The sequence below is a fragment of the Apus apus genome, chromosome 19 (genome assembly GCF_020740795.1).
Source record: "Apus apus isolate bApuApu2 chromosome 19, bApuApu2.pri.cur, whole genome shotgun sequence".
Lineage (NCBI taxonomy): Eukaryota > Metazoa > Chordata > Aves > Apodiformes > Apodidae > Apus > Apus apus.
The window spans coordinates 7,336,525-7,361,538 of record NC_067300.1 but is presented as its reverse complement, the minus strand read 5'-3'; the positions used below and the strand labels follow the sequence as shown (position 1 = coordinate 7,361,538).

Below are 25,014 nucleotides of genomic sequence, written 5' to 3'. Positions count from 1 at the left end.
ATCCTAGTGCTTCTAGAGTCAAAGTAATTATCACCATTTTCCTTTTAATATTCTAACTTTAAAACATATTTTTGGGTAGCTCATTTTAAAGAAAGTGATTTGGCAAAGCAGCTTCATCCAAAGGAGGATGACTTAATCTTTTTGATGGTCCAAAAGAAAAAAGATGCCTTTGGGGAAGAAAGTGAGATGGAGACCCAGATAGTGAACCATGTTGGTCTTGTGAAACGATTTGCTCGTGCATCTGGCTGTGCAGCTGGTAAGTAAATGGGGTTGAAATAAAAGTTGCTCCTGTAAAGGGCTGCTTTGTAGCTGGCAGTTGATAATTGTAATATACCACTTACCTCAGAGGAAAGAGAGTTGTTTTTCCACATCCATTTCATGCTAGAATCTTGGTGAAAAGCCAGGACCTGAAGCTGCAGACCTGCTTTTTCCATGCAATTTTCTAGGGACTTCCTTCAATACAGATGATAGTAATTTGTGTGAGAACAGAAACTGATGGTGAGTAGTGCTCTGTGTACACCCTCGGGTGCATTGCTGTGAGATACAAAGTGCCATGTACTTCAGTGGTTTCACTGACTAGAAACTCGCACCATCTTCTGGAACTGCAGTTGTGAATTACCAAGGATTACTGGGTATCTGCATCAATGCTGCCTGATTAAAACAGTGATCTGAGTTGTTTACAAAACACTGCTTTTTGTTTGTTAGTTTTGAGGGATTTTTTGGGGGTGGGAGGGGAAGAGATTTGTTATTTTGCGGTTATTAATTGTTGGTTCTCTAATAGAAGGCAGCACCTGGTTCTGATGAATTATTTGAGTGACCTGTTAGAACATATTTCAGTTAACAATTTGGATATTCTTTGAATTAACAACTTGTATTTTGGTTTTTTCCCTCCCCCTGCTTTTCCCAGGACAAAGGGAGCAGCACACTGCCTGTCATCTTTCTGTGCAAACTCGAGGCAATTTGTCATTCTTCATAAATAAGCAAGTGAAGTGTGTGGTGATTGGCTCCTTGGTGACCACGCGCCGAACATTCAGAGGTCTGCTGCTGTTGCACAGGAGTTGCCTGGCTAGACCCATCATCAATCCAAGTTATGATTACTTCTGTCCCAGGGGCTTGCCCACAGCTTCAGAAAGTGCTGTAAGTCCTGCAGCCAGAAGTGATAGTTAAGGGTGACCAAGTTGGACGTTTGGGTCTCATGAGATTTGTAAAACTGGTTTTGCCTGTTGCTTTGTTTGAGGTGACCATGTGCAAACAGACAAGTTTCCTGGAGCACGGAGACACTGTGCTTTTCAGAGTTGGTGGACTGGGTGGAGAGAGAGTAGTCTGAATTTGTTTAGGTGTTTCTCCTGTATTGTGATAGGGAGAGGTGTCTCTTCAGGAAGTAAGATGAGGTCTGGAAAAGATAAAGCAAAACAAAGACGTGTAGAGTAAATGAAACTTTTCTCTTCAGCTTTTGAGTCAGGATTGGGTGTGCCTCTACAGCAAACCTAGAATCAAAAGCTTCCAAGCCCTTTTGAGTTTTTGAGTCATAGCTAGAAGGGTGGGCAACAACCTGATGAAAATACCTAAAGTGAACATGGAAGTTGTGATCAACCTTCCATTCATTGTTTTTCCCCCTGTCCCTTCAGGCGTTGGTTACGAACGAATACAATGAAGATCAAAGGAGAGCCATTGAGACAGCTTATGCCATGGTAAAGGAGCATCCAGAGCTTCCCAAGATCTGCCTCATCCATGGTCCACCTGGAACAGGGAAATCAAAAACTATTGTTGGACTTCTGTCCTGTATTTTAAGAGAAGTAAGTGAATGTGATGCCATTCTCATGTGCTCGTGTTCAGTTTCTTAAAGGAAGTTAGTGACAGCTTAAACTAAATGGAAGTGTAGTATTGGTAATTACTGGGAGTGTAATTCATTAAGCTGACTTATCTGCTCTGTATAGAGTGTGAAGGTGGAAATAATATATTTTGGTCATCTTGGAAAACAGTTATTTCAGGGAACTTAAGATGTAAAATCAAGAGAACATGAACAGTTGGTAGTATAAACACTTGTTATGTGAAAATTTGGTTTCCCTAATGTTTTGATGTACTAAAGAATGTTATTTGGCCTGTCCCATTTAATTATTTTCATATGAGTATCCAGTAAATTCATCAAATACATAATCATTGAAGGAATTTATGCAAATAATATTAATACGTTTGACTTGTTGCTGAATGTAAGACATACCTTAAGAGATACTCAGGAGCAATAGTCCCCATACTCTGCATGCTGAATGAGTGTAAGTCTGGCTTTTAAATCACAAAACCAATCTAAAGAGCCTGTTCTGGTTTATTGTTAATTAATCTACAGAACATGAGGAATGATAAAGCATCTCCAAAAACAAATTCCAAGATCAAGCCAAACCGTTTTCTAGTTTGTGCACCATCAAATGCTGCAGTTGATGAACTAATGAAAAAGATCATCGTTTCATTTAAGGAAAAGTGCCAGAACAGACAGGAGCCCTTGGGTATGGTTTATTTTAAAATTCTGTTTATATGTTAAAGAGACAAAACTTGAAGGAGACACTGGAACAGTTGATTACGTGTAATACTTCTGTGCTACTGTAAGCAGCTTTTTTTCTCTTGCAGAACATGACTGGTACATCTTCATAGTGTTATTAATTTTAATGTGCTTTTTCTAAAAGGTGTATTTTGTTTTTTTTCAAATAAGTTGCACTTTGTCTTTATATAGACATTGACCCTCTTGTTCACCAGTTTTTAAGTACACCCTCAAGGTTTGAGCACCAGACTATCACCTTGATTTTTAATAAAATTGGACTTTCACTGGCCATGCTAATTTGACACATTGAAGCCTGTCACTTATTTTTTTTTCTCTTCTCCTAGTTTGTAACTAATACAAAGAAGATTCTGAACAAGGCATCTAGTGTGTGGTGGGGAAAAAATAAAATAAATCCATGTTAGAGCCAAATGTTAATCCAGCATTGACTTACCAGCTGCATTGCTGATGGTACTCAGCAGTTTTTTTGAACTTAGCAATTCTGTAAATTTTAGAAAGAAGGCTGAGAATAAGAGGTGGTTCTGCTAATTCAAAATAACATTATTAACTGTTAACCACCACTAAAACATAGGCAAACATATTTTTCTTTTAGAGTTTGGAATGACTGAGTCTTTTGTAGCTGCTTTTAGATAAGTACAGTCCTTTCAAACCCCTGAAAAGTAGAGAATGAAAGGCCTTGTTTGATATCCCTGTTTAAATTTCTGTTTTGCCTCTCATACCAAAGTGCAGAGCTGGTTGGAGCAATCTAAAAGTATTTTGACTTCAATTTATTCAACAGGGAATTGTGGTGATATCAATTTAGTGCGACTTGGTGCTGAAAAAACCATCAACAGTGAAGTCCGGGGATTTAGCCTGGATAAGCAAGTTGAACATAGAATGAGTAAGTAACACACACATCAGACTTCTCTTCAGTCTCCTTCAGGAGCTTGGTGATGTTTTATACTTGGTTCTAAGTGTCCTTTAAGAAGGAAGATCTGGTGAAAGATTATTCTGCAACAGTGCTTTGTAAGCCTTGTTTTTCTGAGTGGCAAAGTGTCTCTTTACTTATGGCCTAAAATCTAAACCAAACCAAAGAAACCAGCACCATGACTTCTTTGTTTGTTTCATTATTTCTTTAAAAAAATGAATGTTAAAGCTGTCATTTTTAAGCAATGCAGCTGTGCAGCATTTGGGAGCTACAGCTGGAACCAGGTCTCATTACCTTCGTTTTACATAGAATCATCAAGGTTGAAAAAGACCAAGTCCAGCCATCTGCCCTACAACCCCTAACATTAAACCATGTCCTGAAACACCACATCCACTTGTCATTTGAACACTTCCAGGGATGGTGCCTTCACCACCTCCCTGAGCAGCCTGTTCCAAGGCCTCACCATTCTTTCTGTGAATAATTTTTCCCTAATATCCCATCTGAACCTCCCCTGGTCCAACTTGACTCCATTTTCTCTTGTCCTGTTGCTCATCATCAGGGAGAAGAGCCCAACACCCACCTCACCACAGCCTCCTCTCAGGTAGTTGCAGAGACCAATGAGGTCCCCCCTCAGCCTCCTCTCCTCCAGGCTGAACAGCCCCAGCTCCCTCAGCCTCTCCTCATCAGACCTCAATGGAAAAATAGAAAACGCAACAAAAAATTAGATTGATGACTGGCTATTTAATGTGCATGACTGAGAGCAAGTGTTGCTGTAACATAGTTTTTCTGCTCTTCCTGTATGCTTTCCTGGGTTTTATGACAGAACGAAAGCCAACTGATTGTGACCAGGATATGCAGAAGAGAAAAGCAGCCCTGGATCAACAGCTGGACATGCTGGCTCGTCAGCGTGCCATGCACAGATGTGAGAAGAGGGAGGTAATAAGATAATAGTAGTTTTAATCCTGTTGGTTGGGGTTTTTTTATTCATAACCCTGTTCCAAAGAGTAAAGAACTTGTCCTTTTAATGTCATCTCTCAGAGTAAATGTCTCTTCACCTGCTTTTTCAACTAGTGGAAATGTTGGTTAGCACCAAAAGAGGGAATGAGGAACTTTTTTTTTTGGGGGGTTGTCTATTTATACTGGCATTTTCATCAGGTCAGTTATGGTACTTCTTCCTCTGGTGGTCAGTGGTCTTCATTTGGTTCCATCACCAGTGTAACCATATTTAGAAAACTTAATTATTTAACTTGTGCACTTCAAAGCTCTGTTTAACTGGAAGAATGAAGTTACCACGCAGTCAGAGATTTTGGGATATGTGTTCACTCAAGGTTTTCCATTTTTTTGTTTAAAAAAATTGGCACTTGTGCTCAAATTACAGATTTCTGATGGTAAACCACCTTCCCAGCTGCACAGAAATGTGAAGTGTAGTATTATGTAGGGAAAGGCTAAAACCATTGATCATTTTCTAAGAAACTGATCAGCTTTTTCAGACATGTTTGATATTAAAAGGCAGTCTGAGCAAGTCTAAATGTTTAGGAAATTAATTAAGGTATGGGGGGAAAAAGGGTATATGGGAAATGTGTGTTAATTATGCCTGATATTTATGTGGTTTCTCTTTCCACCCCGTCTAGAGTCAAATGTTAGATGACGAAATAGGCAGAATTTCCAAGGAGAGACAACAACTTGCTTCTCAACTAAAGGAGGTAGGAATTTCTCTTTAGGGCAACTCCTTAATAAAATCTCAGCTAATCTAGTTAGATATTTGGTATCCTTTAATTGTAGTGGAGGTCTGATTTTTATAGAACTGGGAGTTTATAAAGTAGTAGCTTATTAGATACAGATCATAATAAGTTATGGACAGTCTGGTGTGGACTCTAGGTGTACTCTGGCTGCATAGTGCAAAAAATGCAAAAAGCCCCAAACAAAAAATGCAATCAGTGGATGGGAATATTCACTTTTACAGTTAATTTTAAATGAAATGTAAATTTAGCAAAGAAGGTGATAGAAATGTGCATGTCCTCATGTTGTAGGATGTCGTGTCATCACCAGTTTCATGCCCCTTAAAATCCTACAGGGACCGAGATATTTTTAAGTGTTTTTAGGTAAAGCAACAGCTGGAAGATTTTTTTTTTTTCTATTATTATTGATGCAAGGAAAAAGATTTCAAAGTGGAAATAGGCACTGACAGCAAAACCAGTCAAGGCTGAGTTAGCATGAACCATGAGACGAATGAAGGTTCATCTTCAACCAGTAGATGCTGCCTCGTAATGCTCTTGGAGGTGTGGAGTCACAAATGTCACAAACTGAACTTTGCTCACAGTTACTGTGGCTAGATTGCATGGCTGTAGACATAAAGCAATAAAGTAATTTGCCACTTCAAAGGTGGTGTCATTTAAAGTGAGAGTGACACTTCAGTTAAGCCACCTTGTGACTTTCATTTGTGGTAATGGAGGCAGTTTGGTTGGGGCGACACGTGTGTGTGATCTGTTTGAATTGCCCAGGCAGTTAGAAACTGCTCTAAGGTGATTCGGGAAGACTAAAAGAGGAGACATGTTGTCCTGTTGTACTTGAAGGTCCGGGGCCATGCTCAGAAGGTACAGGCAGATATCATCCTGGAGGCTGACATCATCTGCTGCACCCTGAGCACGAGTGGAGGGGGGCTGCTGGAATCTGCTTTTTGGCGGCGAGGGGGGCAAGGATTCAGTCCCTTCTGCTGTGTCATTGTGGATGAGGTCAGTCAAGCTGTTTAGAACTATATAGGACGTTCCACCTCTGAAGGTCTGCCTTGCTTTGTGCCTTAGCTACTTTTGATTGGCTGCTAGTATAATATACTGTGGGTTGACTGCCCCATCCCCACGTTTTAACTGGTAACCAACCTGTCCTACCGCATATAATAACTTCTTATTGATTCCTTTTCTGACTTGTTTGGTGCTTTAATGGTAAATGGCTTTTACTTAAAAGTCATGGCTAAAGTGTGGCTCTTGCTATAGAGGTTTCTAGATGGCTGGGTTGTATTTGTATCTGTTTGGAGAGAGCTTTATGTATTTAATAATAACAAAAATCTCTTTGGAGTTTTGGGGTTTTTTTAACAGAAAAATTATTTTGTTTTGCTCTCTTTTTTCTAAAAGCTTTGAAAAGCATTTCTGTGTTATTCTGGATCTGTTACAGGAAATCTAACATACCTCCTTCTGCTCCTTTACTTACAACTTCTACTTTTTGTCCTGTTTGCATGTTCAAAAGGCAGGACAGTCCTGTGAAGTGGAAACACTGATTCCACTGATGCATCGCTGTAGTAAACTTGTCCTTGTTGGAGATCCCAGACAGCTCCCTCCTACTGTAAAATCACTAGTAAGTGTTCACACTGTATTTCTTCATGCTCTAGAGTGGATGTAAGTGTTCACACTGTATTTCTTCATGCTCTAGAGTGGATGTACTCTAAGAACAGTATGTGTAGAAAAGATGTATAAAAGGAGAAAAGGCACTTCAGTGTCAGATCATGATGCGTGTCAGATGAGAACTTTTGCCCTGCCACGTTTAGTCTCTGTTATGTGGAGACGATATCAATCAATCAGATGTGTGAATAAAGCTCATGAGATGTGGGTGCAGCCTCTCCAGACTTCCCTGGGGAGGTTGGGAACTGGTTTCTTGCACACAGAGCAGCTGTGGCAACACACATTTCAGTGCCCTCAACACTCAGTTCATGGTGGACGTTGTGTTGCAGCAGGCTCTGCTGTTCCATCATGTGAGCTTCAGCAGTGTCACATTCCTTGAATTCCTTCCTCCAAGGAATGGAGGATCAAGACCACATGTATGTGGCCTTCCTCACTCTATGGATGTGTTCTAAGGATGAATGTTTACGAGCACTTTCTTGAGTCCAACCATAAACTGTTTTAAACTTTCATAAAGGAAGGAGGAAAACCAGACTGGCCTCTCTAGAAGGGTGAATTGTCTGGAGACTGTGCTTGTTTAACAAGATCCCACCTGAAAGCTCTTGCTTTTGGACGTTGTTGGTGTTGTTAAAACTTTTAATATGTTGTGACTCACAAAGGAAAGTTGTCTTGCTAAAGCCTGCACTGACAAAAATTCAGATTTATGCAGGTGTTCTCTCCTGAAACAAGACAACAAACAGAAAATTGAAGTGTGAGCAGGTGTCATTTTGCCAGCGATTCAGAAGTTTAGAAGAAGATACCGACTAGTTTTAAATCCAAAAAGCAAATTCCTGAGTCCGCAGAGATCAGTCTCCTGTTTTTCCTCTGGCAGAAAGCTCAGGAATATGGCTATGACCAGTCCTTGATGGCACGTCTGCACAGGCACCTGGAGGAGCAAGTGCGCAGGAACGTTTTCCGGGGCCTGCCGGTTGTGCAGCTGACTGTGCAGTACAGGATGCACCCTGACATCTGCCTCTTCCCATCCAACTATGTTTATGGCAGGACTCTAAAGACTGACAAGTGAGTAGCTCTCTGGCCTCCTTTCTGAGCAGGGGTTCTTTCAAATAAACCTTTTCAAATAAACCTTTTCAAATCGGGATATTCTTTTGAGTCTAAAACTCCTTGAGATTTGACAGGGAGGAGGATACCTAATGGGAGAAAACTTGCCTTCCATCTGTCTTAGTGCTGGCTGTGAGATGTAAATTCACTAGATCACTTAAAATTAAGCATACTTACTTCTTAGAGTTCACTTTTAGGCCTCGGGTAGCAGTGAACATTAAGGACTCGGGGGGGGGGGGGGTGGGGGGGGGGGGGGGGGGGGGGGGGGGGCAGGTGGGGGGAAGGGTGAAAGTTGCTTGTATTTGATAACCATGGTGTAAATAAATGCGGTCTCAGTTATTAGAATTTCTGTATGGTTACTTAGTGATAAAAATGTTATTTGCAGAGCAACAGAAGAGAACAGATGTTCTTCAGAGTGGCCGTTCCAGCCCTACCTTATTTTTGATGTAGGAGATGGCCATGAGGAGCGAGACCGTGAGTAAGTCCTGCATTCTGCTCTGCCAAATTTTAGATTCGTTGAGACTCAGTTACCTGCAGAAGAGTTGTCTTCTGTCCTCTGTTTCCAATATGCAGTAATCAGCCAGAACTGCCTTTTCAACTTGATTTGATTTTTACAAAAAAATAGTTTACTAAAAGCACCAGTTAAATGGTTTTTTATTTTTTTTTTTTAATCTGAAACTGGGTTTGATCCTGATTTGACTCTCTACTAGATGGCAGTGAATGCCCACAGTCTCTGCTAGCTCTAGTCAACAGTCTGACTTCCAACTTCATTTATTTTATCAGTGACTTTCCTTCACAGCTGCACACTGAGATGATGCCAGAAGGTGGCAGGCTCAGTCCTCCCTTTAGCTTATTCCAGAAGGAAAGCAAATCCATATAGTTTTAAGGGAACTTGAGGTGCAGCCTTTTCTACCAACACTTCTCCCCGAGAAGTTCTTTGAGCCTCTTGTTGAGGGAGGCTGCAAGAGTTCAAGACAACCTTTGACTTGCAGTCCCTCTACAAATTGGGCTGAAGAGTTGGATTTGAAAGAGCTGTCAAATATATTTCTGTAATGTTTCCACTCTGTCTTGCTCAGCTCTTTCAGTAATCCTCAGGAAGTGAAGCTGGTGATGGAATTAATCAGAACAATTAAGGAAAAAAGGAAGGACCTGGGTCTGCGTCGCATTGGAATAATTACCCCTTACAGTGCACAGAAAAAGAAAATTCAAGAACAAATGGACAAAGTGTTTAAGAATAACAGGTAAAGGTTTCAAATAGAACTTGGGTCTTGCATGTCAGTCTTTTGTTTAGCCTCTTAATGGCAAAAACTCTCTAGCTTCCTTTTGGTGTGACCAAAATCTGTACTTAATCATAAGGGCAATGTGTAAGCCTTTTGCTTGAAATGGACATGGTCTCTTTGCACTGTTTCTTAGTTATTTCTTGTGTACAGGCTTTGATTATATGGCAGTTCTGAATAAACCTAAAATTCCAAGCTACATGGACCTGAACTGCTTTTCAGCAGTGAAGCTGGCCTCAGAAAAGCAAATTTAGCTTTAGGTTCATACACTGGCTCTTTTAATACACTGAAGCAGACATTTACCCTGTGTTATTTTGACAGCTGATCATTAAGAATAGTGTTTAGGCTATTTGTATCAGTGTGTTGCTTCAACTGTCATGATTTACCAGCTTGCTAATTCTTTCTTCAACAGCCCAGGAGAAGTGGACACAGTGGATGCATTCCAGGGTCGAGAGAAAGACTGCATCATTGTGACTTGTGTCCGGGCAAACAGCACTAGAGGATCAATTGGGTATGTTTCTCTGTGGTGATTTCAAGTCCCATTTCCAGTGGCACTCTGGATACAGTCATTATATTTTAAATATGACCAGTAAGAAAATTATTAGAGAACAAGTCAGCACTGTTCCTGTTTTGAGATCTCTGAACAAAAGGTTCATGGAAGTGCAAAGTATGCTGATGAATTTGAATAGCCTGTCACTGTTTCAGTTTGGCAGGAGTGGTGCTGGAAACTTGGCTTTTTGCATCAGTACTGCAGCACTTAGTTCTCTTCTAGGTTTTTGATAATGTTGTAACTTCCTGAGCTGCTCTCTTGCAATGAAATCCATTTTCTGTTGCTGTCCTATAAATGCGGCATTTTGTCTATCCAAGTATTGTTACTTGTGTATGTCACTAGGAGTCTGGTGCAGATGAGCTGATCTCTGATTTGTAGCTGCATGTGCTTGTCTTTTGAATTAGGAGGACATTTGCAGGAATTCTTGATTCAAGGTCATGGATTTGATTATTTTATGTGGGTCTTTCTTACCTGAACAGAAAGAACTAGGTACTGGGTGTGCTGTTTACCCCCAGGCTGCTACAGCAGTTGTTGTTTTGTTGCTGTAAGTTACTGATCATTGTAGTTTAAAGAATGTAGTGGAAATATGCCTTTGTATAGTTCACTGGCTTTTAAGTTAAACTATGGGAAGTCTGTTGTGGAAACAAACATCTGTGTTTCTTCATCCCAGGTCTCACTAAGCCACTTAAGTTTCTCTGATACTAATTTTATGATTGCTAGATAAAGGGCTTTTAGTTGTCCTGATCTGTTCTACTTGGGGAAGAGAAAGAATCCAAATCGTGTAGTAAACAACAATGATGGGGTTTTTTTGTAAGATTTCTTAATCTACTTGATTGAGTTTGGAAACTGAAGGCAGGTAGGACTGCCAGTTGTTTTGGCTGACACAGAACTTAACCTCTATCTGTGAAGAAAAAGACTTCCCAGGTTTATATGTATTAAAAGTTTGGCAGTTCAGTGCCTTCAGAGTTGTACACGCTGAACTGGATGCCTCTGTTTCAGGGTCAGGTATCATTGCCAAGGTGTGATGGGAAAGTTTGCAGCACCCTTACCTATGATCTTGTAGCTGAGCAAAGTATTTTGATCTCCAAGGTTGCTAGTCCAGCATTAAATTTACTCTGGAAGTAACTTGCAAAGCAAGGAGAAAACTGTCCAGGAACTAACTGAATTATTTCTTTTTCTTTCCTGAGAAAATAATCCCATAGTATTTGAGTTGTAAAAGCTGTTGGAAATATTTAGTAGTCTCTCAAGATCCCTTCTTTTTCCCCCTAAGACCTAGAGAACTGTAATATCTATGCTGCTGGATTGTCTTTCCCAATCTGTTTCCTGCCTCTTATCTTTTTGTCCTGCTCTGCCCAAATGTTCTGGGGTGGCTCAGGGGCTTTTGCAGTCCCTACTGCAGGGATTGGAAACTTGCTGAGGAGCAAGTCTCAGTGCCAGGGGATTATGTTGGACCTGTTCAAACTCAGTTTTACAAAGACTTGGCTTTGTATTGCAATCACTGTTAGTATAGAATGAGCTGTGCATTTTGAGAGCATTTTCATTAGAGAAGAAATCATTGACATTAGTTTCACAGATCTTTTTTTGAGTTCTGGTAAATAAGCCCCAACAAAATTCAACCTTTAGAAATACACTAAGCATTTGTTTGTTTTGGTTTTCAGTACCTTGGTTTGTGATCCCACAAAAGCAGCCTAGACAGTCTGATATTTGCACTACAAACATTTTCTTCTGCAAAAATATACTTATCAGTCTTGAAGCATGACAAAGCAAAAGTCTTCCTTCATGTGCTTCCAGTGCAGGTCACCTTTAAAATAAAATATTCATGTCCAGCATTTCACTATTTCAGTAGAAAATTTTCCCATTAATCATGCCAAATATTATTAAACTATTTCAGTTCAAGTCAAAAAGAAGCTTAAAGTCTTGATAGGTGAAGTGAGGTTGATGTCTTCTGTACTTTGAGGAACACTTAAGGAAGCAGTGGTTGGCATTAAGAGGGGATTTGCTCTAAGAAAGGAAACCTCAAGGCAAGAGCTGGAAAGAACTGGAATTCCCTGCAAGGAAGCAGAGTGATGACAGGAGACAATTCATGTAAGACAAGGCTGCTGCAGTGGGATCTGGGCATGGGTCACGAACTGCCTGCTTCTTGTACCTGCTTCTGTTACCTTCATTTCATTGCAATTGTGAATTACCTCTTTTTCTCACAATGCCTCTTGCAAGAAGTAATTTTCAGAGCCTGGTTCTGTCCTGTCCCTCAGGTTTCTGGCAAGTCTTCAGCGTCTGAATGTTACAATCACCCGAGCCAGGTTCAGCCTCTTCATCCTTGGAAGACTGAAAACACTTATGGTAGGTGCAGTGGAAATCAAATGATCTGTTGGGATCCACCCTTCTAGGCCGAGTCAGGGTTGGGGAAATTAAAACCATTCTCAGGCTGCTCCAGTCTGGAATGGGGGACCCTTTTCTGGTGCATTGCTGCATTAGTACAACCCAAGCCTCCAAAGGGTTCTCTTGAAAAGGTTTGGCTCTAACTGTCACAAAAGCTTTTTAAAAAAATACTAATAAATAAACCTGTTTTCCTTGCTTTCAAGTAGGAAAGTTATAAATTACCCTCCCACTATGAATTGTAACATGCTCTTTGCAACTCAAGGTTGGGGTTTGCAAAGAATCTTCTCTCTCCTGGTAAGAGAGGGTGATGGCAGCAATAGTTCCTGTTTGATCTATACTGTTTCTCCAGCTATTGCAGTTGTTTGTGGATTACTTGAGCAAGGAAAAATACTTTAAAAACAAAGCAAACCACCCCAAAACATTCCCTTGATCTTCAGATTGCTTTATTGACACTTCTTTGGGTAGCTGTGTGGTTTCTGAGCATACTCTTTGCTTGTACTCTCTGAAACGGGGTTCTGAAACAAAACTGCATATTTAGGGGTGTATAAAGGCCCAATGAATGTGTAGGGACTGCTCTTGAATGGACTTTGTCTTACAGTACTTGATTTTTATTCTCCTTCCAAGGGTGGGGGTGTTACCTACAACACTAGAGGGCATTAAAGCCATGTTCCTGTTTCACTCTGTGTAAGAGAACTCTTCTGGCCTTCATAAGTATAGAAATTGTCATTTTAAATAGTAGCTCAGTGATGGCTGAAAGTACCTTCCCTGTGTTACAGCAGCCAGAGTGCCTATTGCTGTTTTGCAAGTGAAACATAAGATTCTTCCATTCCAGAAGGAACATAACAGTGGTTTCCATGACAGTTGTGTCAGGTACCTTGATTAAAGGGGTTGTGCCTCCTCTGACACCTCTGTCCAGTTGTGTTGATTTCTTTCTGATAACTTTCTTTTTTTTGGGGGGTTGGGGGTGTCTTTTTTCTTTTGTTTTGTTTTTGTTCTTTTAAAGGAAAATAAAGACTGGAACGCGTTGATTCAGGATGCTCAGAAAAGAGGTGCCATTATCAGGACATCAGAAAAAAGCTACAGGAATGATGCTGTTAGGATTTTGAAGCTCAAGTCAACGGTGCAGCCCCCGGCCAAGGTGGGGACGAAGCAGCCTCCTCTGGTGCAGGCTGCTGCTTCCAGTAGCAAGAGGATCGAGCTTGCAAACCCAAGTCCTGGCAGTGCAGTGCCCCAGGGGAGCAGAGGAGCCCCGGGGGCTCAGGCTGCAGGCTCCAGGAGGGGCAGTGTCCCCACCCCCCCGGGGGCTGCAGCGCTTCCCAGGCCTGAGAAACCGCGGGATCCAAGGACAGCCGGTATGGCTGGGAGACCTGACACCCAGGGGAAGGAGCAACCCTCAAAGGACAGCGATCAGGCAGCCCAGAGCAACCCAGGACAGACATCACAGCGAGGCCTCCCGGTGCCCTCTGCTGCCAGGGATCAGATTTCCAGAACAGAAACTTCCAAGAAGCCCCAGCAGACACTGGGACAGTGTGACGTGCCTCCTGCTTTGCCTTCTGCGGGTCGGCACGAGGGTGACTGCAGAGCTCCTGTAGCAAAAAGCAGTTCAAAAGCCCCTGGTGAAGGAGGTCAGAGTTCTAGCAGTAGGTGGAACAAAGACTATCGTGTTTTAACGAAGAGAACATCAGATGAATCTCCAGAGAGCACAGAAACAAACAGTGTCAAGCGAAAGAAGACCTGACTTCAGTATTGGCTCATTACTGGAAATCTGTTCCCAGATTTCTATCTGGCATGGACTGTATTTTAAATTATTTAGTATGCCTGGAACTCCCTTACATTGATACCACTACTATCAGTAGATCCATCTTTCTCCCATCCTGTCCTTAATTGTGAGAGGGACTTTATACCTGACAGTTGGTAGCTTTGAGCTTTTGAAAGGAAAAGTTGGGTAACTGCATTGCTTGGAAGAGCAGTGGATTTTGTCATCTAGGAAGTTAAGGTTGTAAATGTTTCACAGTGTATATTTGTACAGTATACAAAATTATTTTAAGATTTGATTTGGCAAATATATAACTTCTTGTTTCCTTCTGCAAATGCTAATTTCTTAGTGATGTAATTTTTTACAAAGAGCTACAACAAAGCAAAAAACCCCAAAGTCTCCATCCCCAAACAAACAAAAAAAACAACAGCCAAGCAGCAAACAAAAAACTCCCCAAAACCTGAAAACTTCTTTCCCTTTGCACTAGTAATCCTAATTTGTTTGATAGCAAAGAGTGAATGTTGAAAATATGGTAGCAGTGATTCTTCCTCATGCTCCATTAGTGCCTCAGGAAAGACTGAAGGCAGATGAACCTTGGTTGAATGGAGAGAGTTCTACTTAATTTGTCTTTTATTCCCTGTTTTTATAGGAACAGAGAGCTTTTGTTTGTACAGATGTGCCTTGTGTTTTGCTCTTGCTGCTGCTTCATCAGTTGGAATCTTTTTCTTGTTGCAGTGGCAACACAAACTGCAGATTAAAGCCTAGGAGGTCTCTTTGGTCCTAATGAATCCATGTGAGGAGTGATCAACAGAACTGGAATCTTCATCAAAGATCTAGTTAACACTTCTGGTAATGACACTGGAGTTTCTTTGTAAGAAGCTTTTGGAGATTTACAAAGATAAAAAGCAGTTCATCCTAGATGTTATTCCTGGATTCTTTCCAGTGTGTTGATGAAGAACACGTAACCAGTACAATGGGATGTGTGTGTGGGAATAATATTTTTAAGAAAGCCTTTCTCTCATCCTAACATTTCACAATAAAAGTGGGGTTGTTTCTACTAAGACCCAAAGGGTCACTCTGAAGTAGCACTTTCTGGAGTGTGTGTCTGTCTCAAGGAGGTGCAGAGCAACATTTCAGGTGCCCAGTTTTGCCTGGGGGTAATTCTAGTGACTGCAGCACCCTGCTGTGTTCATGCCAAGTTGGGTGTGTTGTGGCTGGGCCAGGTTGCTATGTCCAGGATTCGGTGTTACAGACTGCTCTGGAGCAGCACTGTCCTGCTGCCCCTTCCTGACTGACTTATGCTCAACCAGTATAAGGGCAGTGGCTTTCCTGAAGCATATGAGCTGCCAGATGTCTCTGGTCAGAATTTAGCCATAAATTTTAGCTGTGTTTTCTGTCCTGACACATTCATTGCAATAAATACAGGTGCCTTCCTTAACAGCAGGCAGTGATTCAAACTGTAATTGCCAGTAGCACACACATCCTTGATGCTTCCAGGCTCAGAACAAACTTGCACTGGTTCTTGACTGGTACCAATTGCATGGTGTGTTGGGAAGCTTTTGATTGCTGTCTGTGACTGTCCAGCTCCTTGTGTTGCACAGTGCTGAGCTTTTTAAGTAATAGGGGAAAATCTGAGATACCCATGGAGTGAAATCAGCCCCTGTGCATTGTTTAGCTTTAGTTACTTGTTATGTTGCCATCTTAATGGCTTCAGTGAACCGTGACCACCCCTTGTCAGCAGTCTGTGCTCTTCTAAAGCTGCTGTGACTCTTCCTTGATGTTGTATCCCCCGTGTGAGCAGGAAGGCTGCTTGGATGAATGTGACTGTTGTGACTGGAGATTTGGGTCACTCCCACATCACAGAATCCATGTCCTGGGTGTTCTCTCCCTTTATGTTAATAGGAATGACTTCAAACTACTGACATCTCTCAAACCTCTTGGCTCCTCTTGGCAGGGCTGTGCTGACCTGCCTGCTGTTTCTACTTAGCACATGACAAAGGCTGCTACTCTGCAAAGGGCTGTAAGATCCTATAGCTGGGGAAGCCATTTAGACTGTCTTTATATAAATAAAATGGAAGTTGGCAACAGGGTGAGTGGGATAATGCTTTTCTGGCCATTTAATGCAATTTTGTCAACAGAATGTTTCTCTGAAGCTTCTAGTTTTCTTTCTCCTTAATCTGCATTTCAGAAGTGAGAGCTAGTCTTGCCCCACGTGATGGAAGGCATTTTGTTTTAATGTTTCACTTGACTATATTTTGTACACATCTGCACAAACTAAACCACCTGTATTCTTCCATAAATCAGCTTTGAGACATGGTCAGTGGCTCAGACTTTTGTGCTTATTTATTACTAGATTTATCTGACTGAAATTGTCAGTCTTTGCAGTGGTAGCTTATTGCTACTGTATCAGGCTGTACTGTTAATGGTGTATTTAATAAAAAAAAATCTTCGGGTTGCTGCACTTAAAACACTTTTCCCTCTTCACACATCACTCAGAGTAGGTTTGTAGTTGGAATTAACTTTTTTTTTTACCCTCTTTTATAGCAGTAACATGGAAAGCCAAGCAATCTGCCACATGTTGCACTGATCCAAATGAAATCTGCATTGGGGAACAAACAGCTTAGGTCCAATTTTGATAACTTGTCTGCTGTTTCCACCGTGGGTTACAAAATACTGAGTGGTGGAGGACAAGTCAGTGTGGGTGAGCTGAGCTTAGACTTGCTGTGTTCATTAAATGCCATCTCAGAACCAGTGACTGTTGTCATCTGCTGAGTGTTGAAGTCAGAAAAAAACAAACCACACAGGAAAGAAACAGAGCTTTATGTAAAACACTTTAATTGGAGTTTTTGCCCAAAAAAACCCACCAAACCTTGGAAGAAGTGGTATTCAGGTTTTTATAGAGAGGCTTCTGTGCTTCCTTCAAGCCTGGCAGCTGAATTCTCAGTGCAAAAGCAGCTCCCTCTGTGGTGCTTTCAGCCTTTGATGTCCTTGAGAAAGGAAAATCTCTTGTAAGTGTTGGACTATATTTTGTTTAAAGTTTATGGGGTTTTTAATTCTTTGTACACGAAAGAGGCTTTCCAAAAGGTGGAGTATGATTCTGGTTTTTCCTTTAAGGTTTCCTGTCACTGTTTTCCATGTTGTTACTCCAAATTATGGGGATGTGTGAACAAACCAGAGCCGTATGAATAATGATGGTGTCCAAACAGGTACTTGTCTAGTAAGTTTTTCTTCTGATGTTTCATGGTCCATGCACTGTGCTAAGGAGACCTGGCTTAGTCAAGGTGTCTTTATCAGTTGTACTCACAGATGTCAGCTCGCCAGCCAGAGGGAAACCAGTCCTTGGCAGGAGCTTTAACTTGCTCTAGGAAGTGCAACAGGGAGGGTGATGCCTCCTCAGAGTGGGGGTGGTAGAAGATGGATCTGAGGAACAGTGAGAGCTGGTGGTGCCTCTGGATTGTGACAGGAGCCAGCAGAGCTGAGAGGGGTGAAAACATAAGCTCTCCCAGTCCCTTCCCTGTGCTCACCCTTCCCTTCTAAACCCTTGCAGTGAGTTTGCACAAGCTTATTCCTGGATAAGCTGCAGGACCTGCTGAGCAGCTGGTCCAATGGCTGGAGGCACAGGAGAGGGGAGACTGGGGTGCAAGGGGTGGCCTTGGGGTGGCAAGGCTCCTGGCCTCCTCCTGCTAGTCCATAACATCAAGAAGCCCCCAGCCTTGCTGTGTGATGCTGGGGAAGCACTGAGCAGTAAGGGTGAACTGATGGAGGGTGAACAACATTCCCAGTTGAAATCCCAAACCTAACATGGAACCCGCGTGATTTCAGAGTTGAGACTTTGATTTTTTGCAGTTCCTGAAGTGTGCTGAGATGCTGAGATTTATTCTGGCCTGTAGAAGGGAGAGAGAGATGGGAGGAGCAGCCAAGAGCTGGAGGTGGGCAGCTCATTCACAGCCCAGCCACCCCAGCAATACCAGGGATAAGCAGAACCAGGGTCCTAAAAATGCAAGACATTCTCTCTAGTCTGCATGAATAAATGATGGAAGAAATGACTCTTGTGTTGTAAATGGAATTTATAATGTTAATGATGTAATAGAGTCTCTTGCCCAAGTCTCCTTTCTTGTCATTTTAAGATGCTTGGAAAGGAGCCAAATGCCTTATTCTTGAGTGCAAATAAATGGAAGGTAAGCAGCCTTGGACATGGAGCACCCCTGACACAGGAGACCTTCCAGCCATATGTACCTGTCTGCTAAAGCCTCGACTAATTTGCCACCAACTCCCAGGCAAATAGTGACAGAAATGAAAACAAAGGTGGTTTGAGTGCACATTGTGTTTGGTACTGTGAAAAGACTGAAAACCCTTTTTTATAGCCTACCAGGCTGAGCTGCTCTGCCTGTCCAATGTTGCCACTGACTTCACTGGATTATCAAGCAAGAGCTTCCTTTGCTACAGAGAAATTCCATAATTTTCCCTCTATTTAAAATAAAATAATCCCTGAAATAGCACTGGGTGGGGGGGCAGGATAGAGCTTTTGGAGCCCACTATTGTTGCTGGCCAGGAGAGGAGGTGGTAAAAAGAGTAAACTGGTAAACTCTAGTAAAAACCAGAGTTCCATGGTAAAAAAAAAATTTAAAAAAATAGGTGGGTTTAGGCTTTCCTTGCATGTTTCACCCTGCAGGGAATTTCATTAGGAAACCTGGAGGATCCAAATGCCAAAGGAGCCTTTAGGACAGGCTGGAGCTCTTTGCTTTTCAGATCAGTGTGTGGGTTTTAGCCAGTTTATGCATGATGGTGCCCAAAGTCCCCTGTCAGAAGGGCTGGGGAGATGGTGATACAAATTTCTTCAAAACCCAGCTCTGCTCTTATTTCTGAGCAGGAATGCTCAGCATCTCCTTTTATAGTTTGTTGTATTTACATTTGGGACTTCTCATAAAAGCCAATTCTAGAACAGAATTGGTTGGTGAGACCGTTAATGTTATTTGAAGTGTTGGTTCTTTTGCTACTCCAGGCTCTGCAAGGTTCCTTATGAATCTCTCATAGCTGAGATTTCTGCTTCCTCACCTCTATAAAACCAAATAACATACCTGGTCAGTTCCAGTGGAATTCCCCCCCCCCCCCCTTTTTGACTTCTCTGTGAACTCAACCTGGCCACAGGGGTCTGTCACAGCAGGCAGATTTTATTTTTTTTTTCTTGCTTTGGGGCTTTTGGTTATTTAGATTTGTCAGTAGATTGAGTAGGTAAAATCAGTAGAATCTAAGGTAAACAAGAAAAATCAAAAGCTCTACTTCTGCTGTTTGAAGAGGTCAGGTGTTTTTTTTTTGCAGACAGAAGTGTGATCTTAAAACTTTTTCAGATGAATCCGGTGCTGGTGACAGGACGCACAGGAGAAGCTCTTGAAAGCACAAGTGGCTTTTCTCAGAAAGAGAAGTACTTTTTGGTTAACCTTTCCACCAGTGAAGGATCAAGCTCATTGGATAACTTCTCCCATTTGGAAGGTACAAATGTTTCAGTCTTAAAGGAGATGAACTTCTGGATCTGTGGGTACTTGCTGTGATGTTTTCTCTCTGTATCCTCTCAATAATGTGCTGTTCTCTCTAGGTAGACAACCACGTGCCAGCAGATGCCTGCACTTAATGGGTCTTCAGTGCTGAAGCTTTAAGTTATTTTCTCAAATACCAAGTCGAAGTTTTGTGTGAGAGGGTTTTTTTTCTGCCTTCTAGTGGTTTGTGTCACAGGACTACAAGTTCTTCAGCAGCACTGGATGTATCAAGTGCCATCCTGGTCTCCAACATGCGGGGCCAGCTTTGTGTCCCAGCCTGCAGCAGAGCTGATCTGCCCTGTCCATGGGCAGAGCCATGGGAGGGAAGCCTGGAACTCCCTCTTCTGGCTCTGCTCCTGCTCGGAGCCCAAAGGCCACTTGGTTTCTACTGTGAGATGAGTTACAGAGTCATAGAGTGTGTGTGGTTGGAAGGGACCTTGTTTCTCCCTTGCAGTTACTGTTTCATAGAGGGCTTTGTTTCTGCGCGACTAGTTAGAGCCCAAGGATGGTGTCTGTAGAGTGGAGGATGAACTGGTGTTTTGGGTTGGTTTTGTTCCCCACCCATCAGTTTCAGCATTTTTCAGGTGTCCTTTGGCACTGCAGCTTTCTGCTTCTGCTTGAAGTTACAGAATATTCATTGGGCTTTAGTTAAAGAAGGTCCAGGACTGAACACTTCAGGCATTCTGGGTCCACAGGGAGGTGGTACCACCTCTGGAGCTGAGTTAGGAAGCTAATGATGTTTTATCTTAAAAACAACCAAGCCCCCAACCAACCAGCACCCAACCAAGAGAAAATCCCCCAACCCAAAAAAGGTCTAGCACAGTAGAGTATCTCCTCCAGCTCTCCTGAGCTTCCTTGTGCACCTCCGAGGTTGTTTTCTACATGAATTCAGTGCTGCAGCTGCTGCTCAGCACGTTCCTGCTCGATTGCAATAAAAGTGTGTTTGCAGGGGCCTGCTGGGTGCAGAGTTTAGGAGATGGTTTGATGAAGTAGTAAATTTTCTGTCGCTTAATCTAATATTCTAGAGAAAAACACCAGTGTAGGGAAAAGAGAATGTTTCTTCACCTTCCAGAAGTGCCATTAGAGATCTTGATCTTGTTACAGTCTGTTCTGTGCTATTACTTGTAAGAGCAGTAACATATGGGGATTTTAAAGACATGGTAGTCAGAAAGTACAAAGAAGGAGCAAATGTCACTAACAACAGCCGGCAGCCCCTGCAAGGCTTGTGCCACCCCCTCCCTCAAAGATCAGATCTCAGCAGGGTGAATTTAACCCTCGTTTATTTTATGGTGGATTAACTAAGTCCCCTGACCTGCCTTTGTGATGTTAAGTGCTGCTGGAAATAGGCGCAGCATTTCTTTGTGTTGCTCTTTGAGGCGACAATGTCTGCCCTGCGCCTTCGCTCCTGTTTTCTTCTCCTTTTCCCAAGCTCAGGTTCACTTCCCCCTCTCCCAGGAGGTGGCTGCGTTTTGGGGGCACGGGCTGTGTACGTGGTATCTGCCACTCTCGGGTAGAAGGTGCTGCAGGCTCTTGCACTTCTGAAACGTGGGCTGCTCCCAGCACAGCTCCCCTGGGTGGGCTGGAGGGACAGGACGATGGAGTTGAAACAGAAGAGATGTTGACAGAGAAGCTCTTGGAGTAGCATTTGGGCAAGGACACTAGAGCTGGCAATGCCAGTGGAGGCTCAGGCAGCGAATGGAAGGGGAAGGGCTGGGCCAGTGCCCAAGGGTTGCTCCCTTGTCGACAGAATTAGCCCAGAATTGGACGTGTTGGGGGTGGGAGTGTCCTTGAATTCTCCATTCAGTTAGCTCCTGGCTTGGTAAAGCTTTGGATGTCACAAAACTAAAGCTCTTGTGTTCATGCCATTCCCATTGTTCTGATTGAGTCGCATCATTTCTTGTCTCTGGTTTCTCCTGCCTTTATGTGCTTGAATGCAAAGGTTTGCTCTGACAGGGGCATGTTTGAGCCTTAAATGAGTTGATCTAGTCCCTGTGAGCTCTGCACTGAAGTCCTATGCTGTGGTTCCTGAAAGGTACTCCTGATAAACAGCTTTTTCTGCCAAGGTGCCTCATGGCACCAGCTCTGAGGGGGCTGCAATGGGTCAGAACAGCTGAGGTCCCCCCGGGGAAGCATCCCTGGCTACCCAGCCTTCTCCTGCCATGGGCTGATTTGGAATGGCCTTTCAACACAGGACCAGTGTTTAATATATCACTCAGGTTTTCTTCATTGTCTACAGTTAGTAGTCTAACCCAGGTTCAGCAAAGTAATTAGGAGAAATAATTAACAGCTCTCCGTGATGAGGCAACCTCTCCCTTCCCCTCTCCCTCACCATGTGGTGCACCTTGGTGGGGACTCAGAAAACACAAGAGGACATGATGAATCAAAAAAATAAGTCTTTACCTGTAATTAACTGTGCACATGAAAAGGAAAACGTGGTGATCAAGCAGCAATTGATAGTTGCTTTACTGGAGAAGGATACACCAGAATCAAATGCTCATGGCAAAACATCCCTTTTAACTTGTGGTTCTTTTATAACATTTAATCCAAACAAAAATAAGTCTCTACAAAGAAAAAAGAAGTATTTGAACACTGCAGGGAGAGGTGTGGATAAGACACTGCACTCCTCACGTGCCTGATGGCCCCTGTGCTCTCCATTAGTGCAAGGAAACAAAACCCCAAGAATGAAAATACAAAAATCAACGCAGCAACTCGAGTTTGTAGGCAACAGTATGTGCGTGGGCAGGCCCGGCCCGTGGTGGGACACGGGGCAATGCAGCAAGGATGGAGCAGAGTCCCCCGTTCCCTCCCTCCCCTTCCCCTGCCTGCTGTGTGCCAGGGCTCTGGAGCTGTCACGACGGGCTGTTTCAAAACAGGACGCTAAGAAGAGGGGGAAAAAATTAAAAAGAACAGCCCGGCCTCTACCAAAGTAAATCAAGTAATAATAATAATAAAAAATACACCCTTGGCTGGCGGCACTATTTCACCAGGGCCTCCTGGTGGCCCCGGCCACCCTGTGCGGAGCAGGGAAGGGGCTTCGCTGTGCGGGGGGAGGGACGGGCCCGTGTCCCCTGGGGCAGTGGGACCCCGGCCCAGGCTGGTGCTGCCCAGGCTGGTGCTGCTCCCACCGCTGGTTCCTATCGGCCCCGAGCGGGTCCGTGGGCAGGAGTCAGCCCCTGGATTTCTGCATCCCTCTCTGCTTGGAAAGTGGCCCAGGGAGGCAGTTGTGCAAGTCCTAGCGTGAAAGAAGGCGGAGGAGACGGTGGGAAGAGCCACCCCCATCACCTTGGGCTCCCCGGGTCCCTGGGGTGACCTGCCTGGGCTGGGCTCCCCCCTCTCTGTGGCTTCAGAGATCCACCCAGCCGCGCAGCTGGAGGGCGAGCGCCCCGAGCAGGATGGTGCTGAGGCTGCCGCGGGCGCTGCGGGCGCCGTCACAGTCCTTTTTGTCCACTTCACACCTGGATTGCTCACACAGGACCCCCTTGAAGCCCACGGGGCAGATGCAGCGCTGGTTCTGGTAGCAGGTGCCGCCGTTCTGGCAGAGCAGGAGTTCGTCGTCGCACACGTTGGCTACGAGGTGGGAGGGAAGGGCGTGATGTTAATCTTGGGGTGCAGCAAACCCTTTGACTGCAGCAGAAATTTTACAGCCACCTTTTGGCTTTCTTCTCTAGCTCCTAAGGGTTTAAATTACCCAACCCTCCTAGTGCTAGAGCAGCCCCAAGGCCAGAGGATCACAAGGCGGGGGGAGCTCCAAGCTCCAAGCACAAAGCTACCAAGAAACTTCGGGTTTGGAAGGAATGGCTGGAGCCTGTACCGGACACCTGGAGCACCACGGGGCACCTGAGCAGGCAGTGCTGAAGATCCCTTTCTTGTTTGGACCCACCTCACACCTCCCTGTGTCCCTCTGGCTGAGGGGGCTGTGGGGCACTTACGGAAGCAGCCCTGTCTCCAGTAGTAGTTGGGCAGGCAGTCATCACACTTGGGCCCCGTGGCACCTTCTTTGCATTCACAGTAGCCGGTCTCGTTGCAGCGGTCGTGCATGGAGCCGATCTGGTTGCAGTTACATTCTGGCCAAAGACAGGGCTGTTAGTGGCTGTCCTGCCTGGGGGGGTTTGTGCCCACTAGAGCCCCAACAAAGAAAGCCTTTGGAAAAGGTTGGCTGCACGCTACGGAAGGGGACCCAGTAGGTTGGGGGTTATGGTTTCATGAGAGGTTTCAACAGTGCCAACAGTCACAGGTGCAAAGACCACCCTGCTGAGCAGCTCCTGGTAGAGAGATGTGTCTGAATAGAGTTGGGAATCACAGAATCAATCCTAGGGGCTGGAAGGGACCTCAAAAGATTATCCAGTCCAAACCCCCCTGCCAGAGCAGGGTCACCCAGAGCACATCACACAGGAACGTGTCCAGGCAGGTTTTGAATGTCTCCAGCAAAGAAGACTCCACAACCTCTCTGGGCAGCCTGTCCCAGGGCTCTGTCACTCTCACAGGAAATAAGTTTTTTCTGATGTTTACGTGGAACCTGATGTGTTCCAGTTTGCACCCACTGCCCCTTGTCCTATCCCTGGACATCACTGAACAAAGCCTGGCTCTGTCCTGATGCCCCTCAGTCTCTCCCAAGCTAAAGAGCCCCAGCTCCCTCAGCCTTTCCTCCTCGGGGAAGAACTATTCGGGCTTCATTCTCCGGACAGAGAAGCCTTGGTGGGCTGCAGAGACTGTCCTTGAGGGCCACGCAGGTGGGCACAGCACCCTCCAGAGGGGGGGGCTGAACCGAAGCCCACCCCACGGCCGGGGTCCCGCAGCCCCATCCCACGCGTCTCACCCAGGCAGACGTTCTCGTCGTCCAGCTCCGCGGAGCTGTTGCGGTAGAAGCCCAGGCGGCAGTGCTGGCAGTGCTGGCCCCGGGTGTTGTGCTTGCAGCTGACGCAGGTCACCACGTTCAGGAAGTCGATGTAGCTGCAGCGGTTGGAGTGGCCGTAGCACTCGCAGTCTGCGGAGAGGAGGGCAGAGCTGGGGAGAGGCGCTGGGAGCAGCTCCCGCTGAGCCGGGCACGGGAGAGGAGCCAGGAGGCTTGGGGAGGGGGACCTGCTCGGGGGGCACCTGCAGCTGGGGTGGGCTGGGCAGGGTGAGGGACACAGCAGGTCATGGGGGAGGTCGGGCTGGAAGATGCTGCTCGGAGAGCAGAGCAGGGACGGGGGCTCTGTCCCCTGGGGGGGGGGCAGGACAGGCAGGGAGCAGCCCCCAGCTGTCCCTTGGGCACCATCTCCTTAAGGAAATGCAGCAGCAGGGGAGCAGGCAGAGAGGAGTCAGGTGTTAATTACAGAGCTGCCTCATTATTGAGCAGAGCCTGGGTTTGGCTCTGGTGGGGCTGCAGGATCTTTGGGGGAGCTGGGCTGGGGCGCAGAGCCCTGATGAAGGCTCTGCCAAGGGCTGTGGCAGGAGGGGACTGGCCCCTGGGATGCTGGCAGAGGGGACAGCAACACTCCAGGGACAGGAAGGCCCTGGACCAGGTGGGGCTGGAGCTGCTACGTGCCCAGGTAAAACCTTGCTGCTCCTCTGGCTTTCTTCCCTCCGGGTCC

General features: G+C 44.6%; 2 protein-coding genes across 5 annotated transcripts in view; one reads left to right on the top strand and one right to left on the bottom strand.

The window, feature by feature from the left end:
• The window catches only part of SETX (senataxin), a 29,681-nt gene extending 13,457 nt beyond the window's left edge, over positions 1-16,224 (top strand). The window contains exons 10-24 of one of the 2 annotated variants that reach the window (XM_051636348.1): positions 80-256; positions 908-1,137; positions 1,629-1,796; positions 2,345-2,501; positions 3,330-3,431; positions 4,282-4,394; positions 5,090-5,161; positions 6,032-6,190; positions 6,699-6,806; positions 7,719-7,906; positions 8,331-8,423; positions 9,022-9,186; positions 9,635-9,733; positions 12,025-12,112; positions 13,155-16,224. In XM_051636348.1, coding sequence (XP_051492308.1) covers positions 80-256; positions 908-1,137; positions 1,629-1,796; positions 2,345-2,501; positions 3,330-3,431; positions 4,282-4,394; positions 5,090-5,161; positions 6,032-6,190; positions 6,699-6,806; positions 7,719-7,906; positions 8,331-8,423; positions 9,022-9,186; positions 9,635-9,733; positions 12,025-12,112; positions 13,155-13,889 — 2,654 coding nt within the window. In that variant the 3' untranslated portion in view covers positions 13,890-16,224. The other variant, XM_051636349.1, reaches the window with a different exon arrangement.
• Positions 16,225-21,817: 5,593 nt separating this feature from the next.
• The window catches only part of NTNG2 (netrin G2), a 45,526-nt gene continuing 42,329 nt past the window's right edge, over positions 21,818-25,014 (bottom strand). For all 3 annotated transcript variants that reach the window (XM_051636347.1, XM_051636344.1, XM_051636345.1), the window contains 3 exons: positions 24,258-24,425; positions 23,371-23,505; positions 21,818-23,008 (listed from right to left, as the gene is read on the bottom strand). In XM_051636347.1, coding sequence (XP_051492307.1) covers positions 22,785-23,008; positions 23,371-23,505; positions 24,258-24,425 — 527 coding nt within the window. In that variant the 3' untranslated portion in view covers positions 21,818-22,784. The remainder of the gene's footprint in view (positions 23,009-23,370; positions 23,506-24,257; positions 24,426-25,014) is intronic.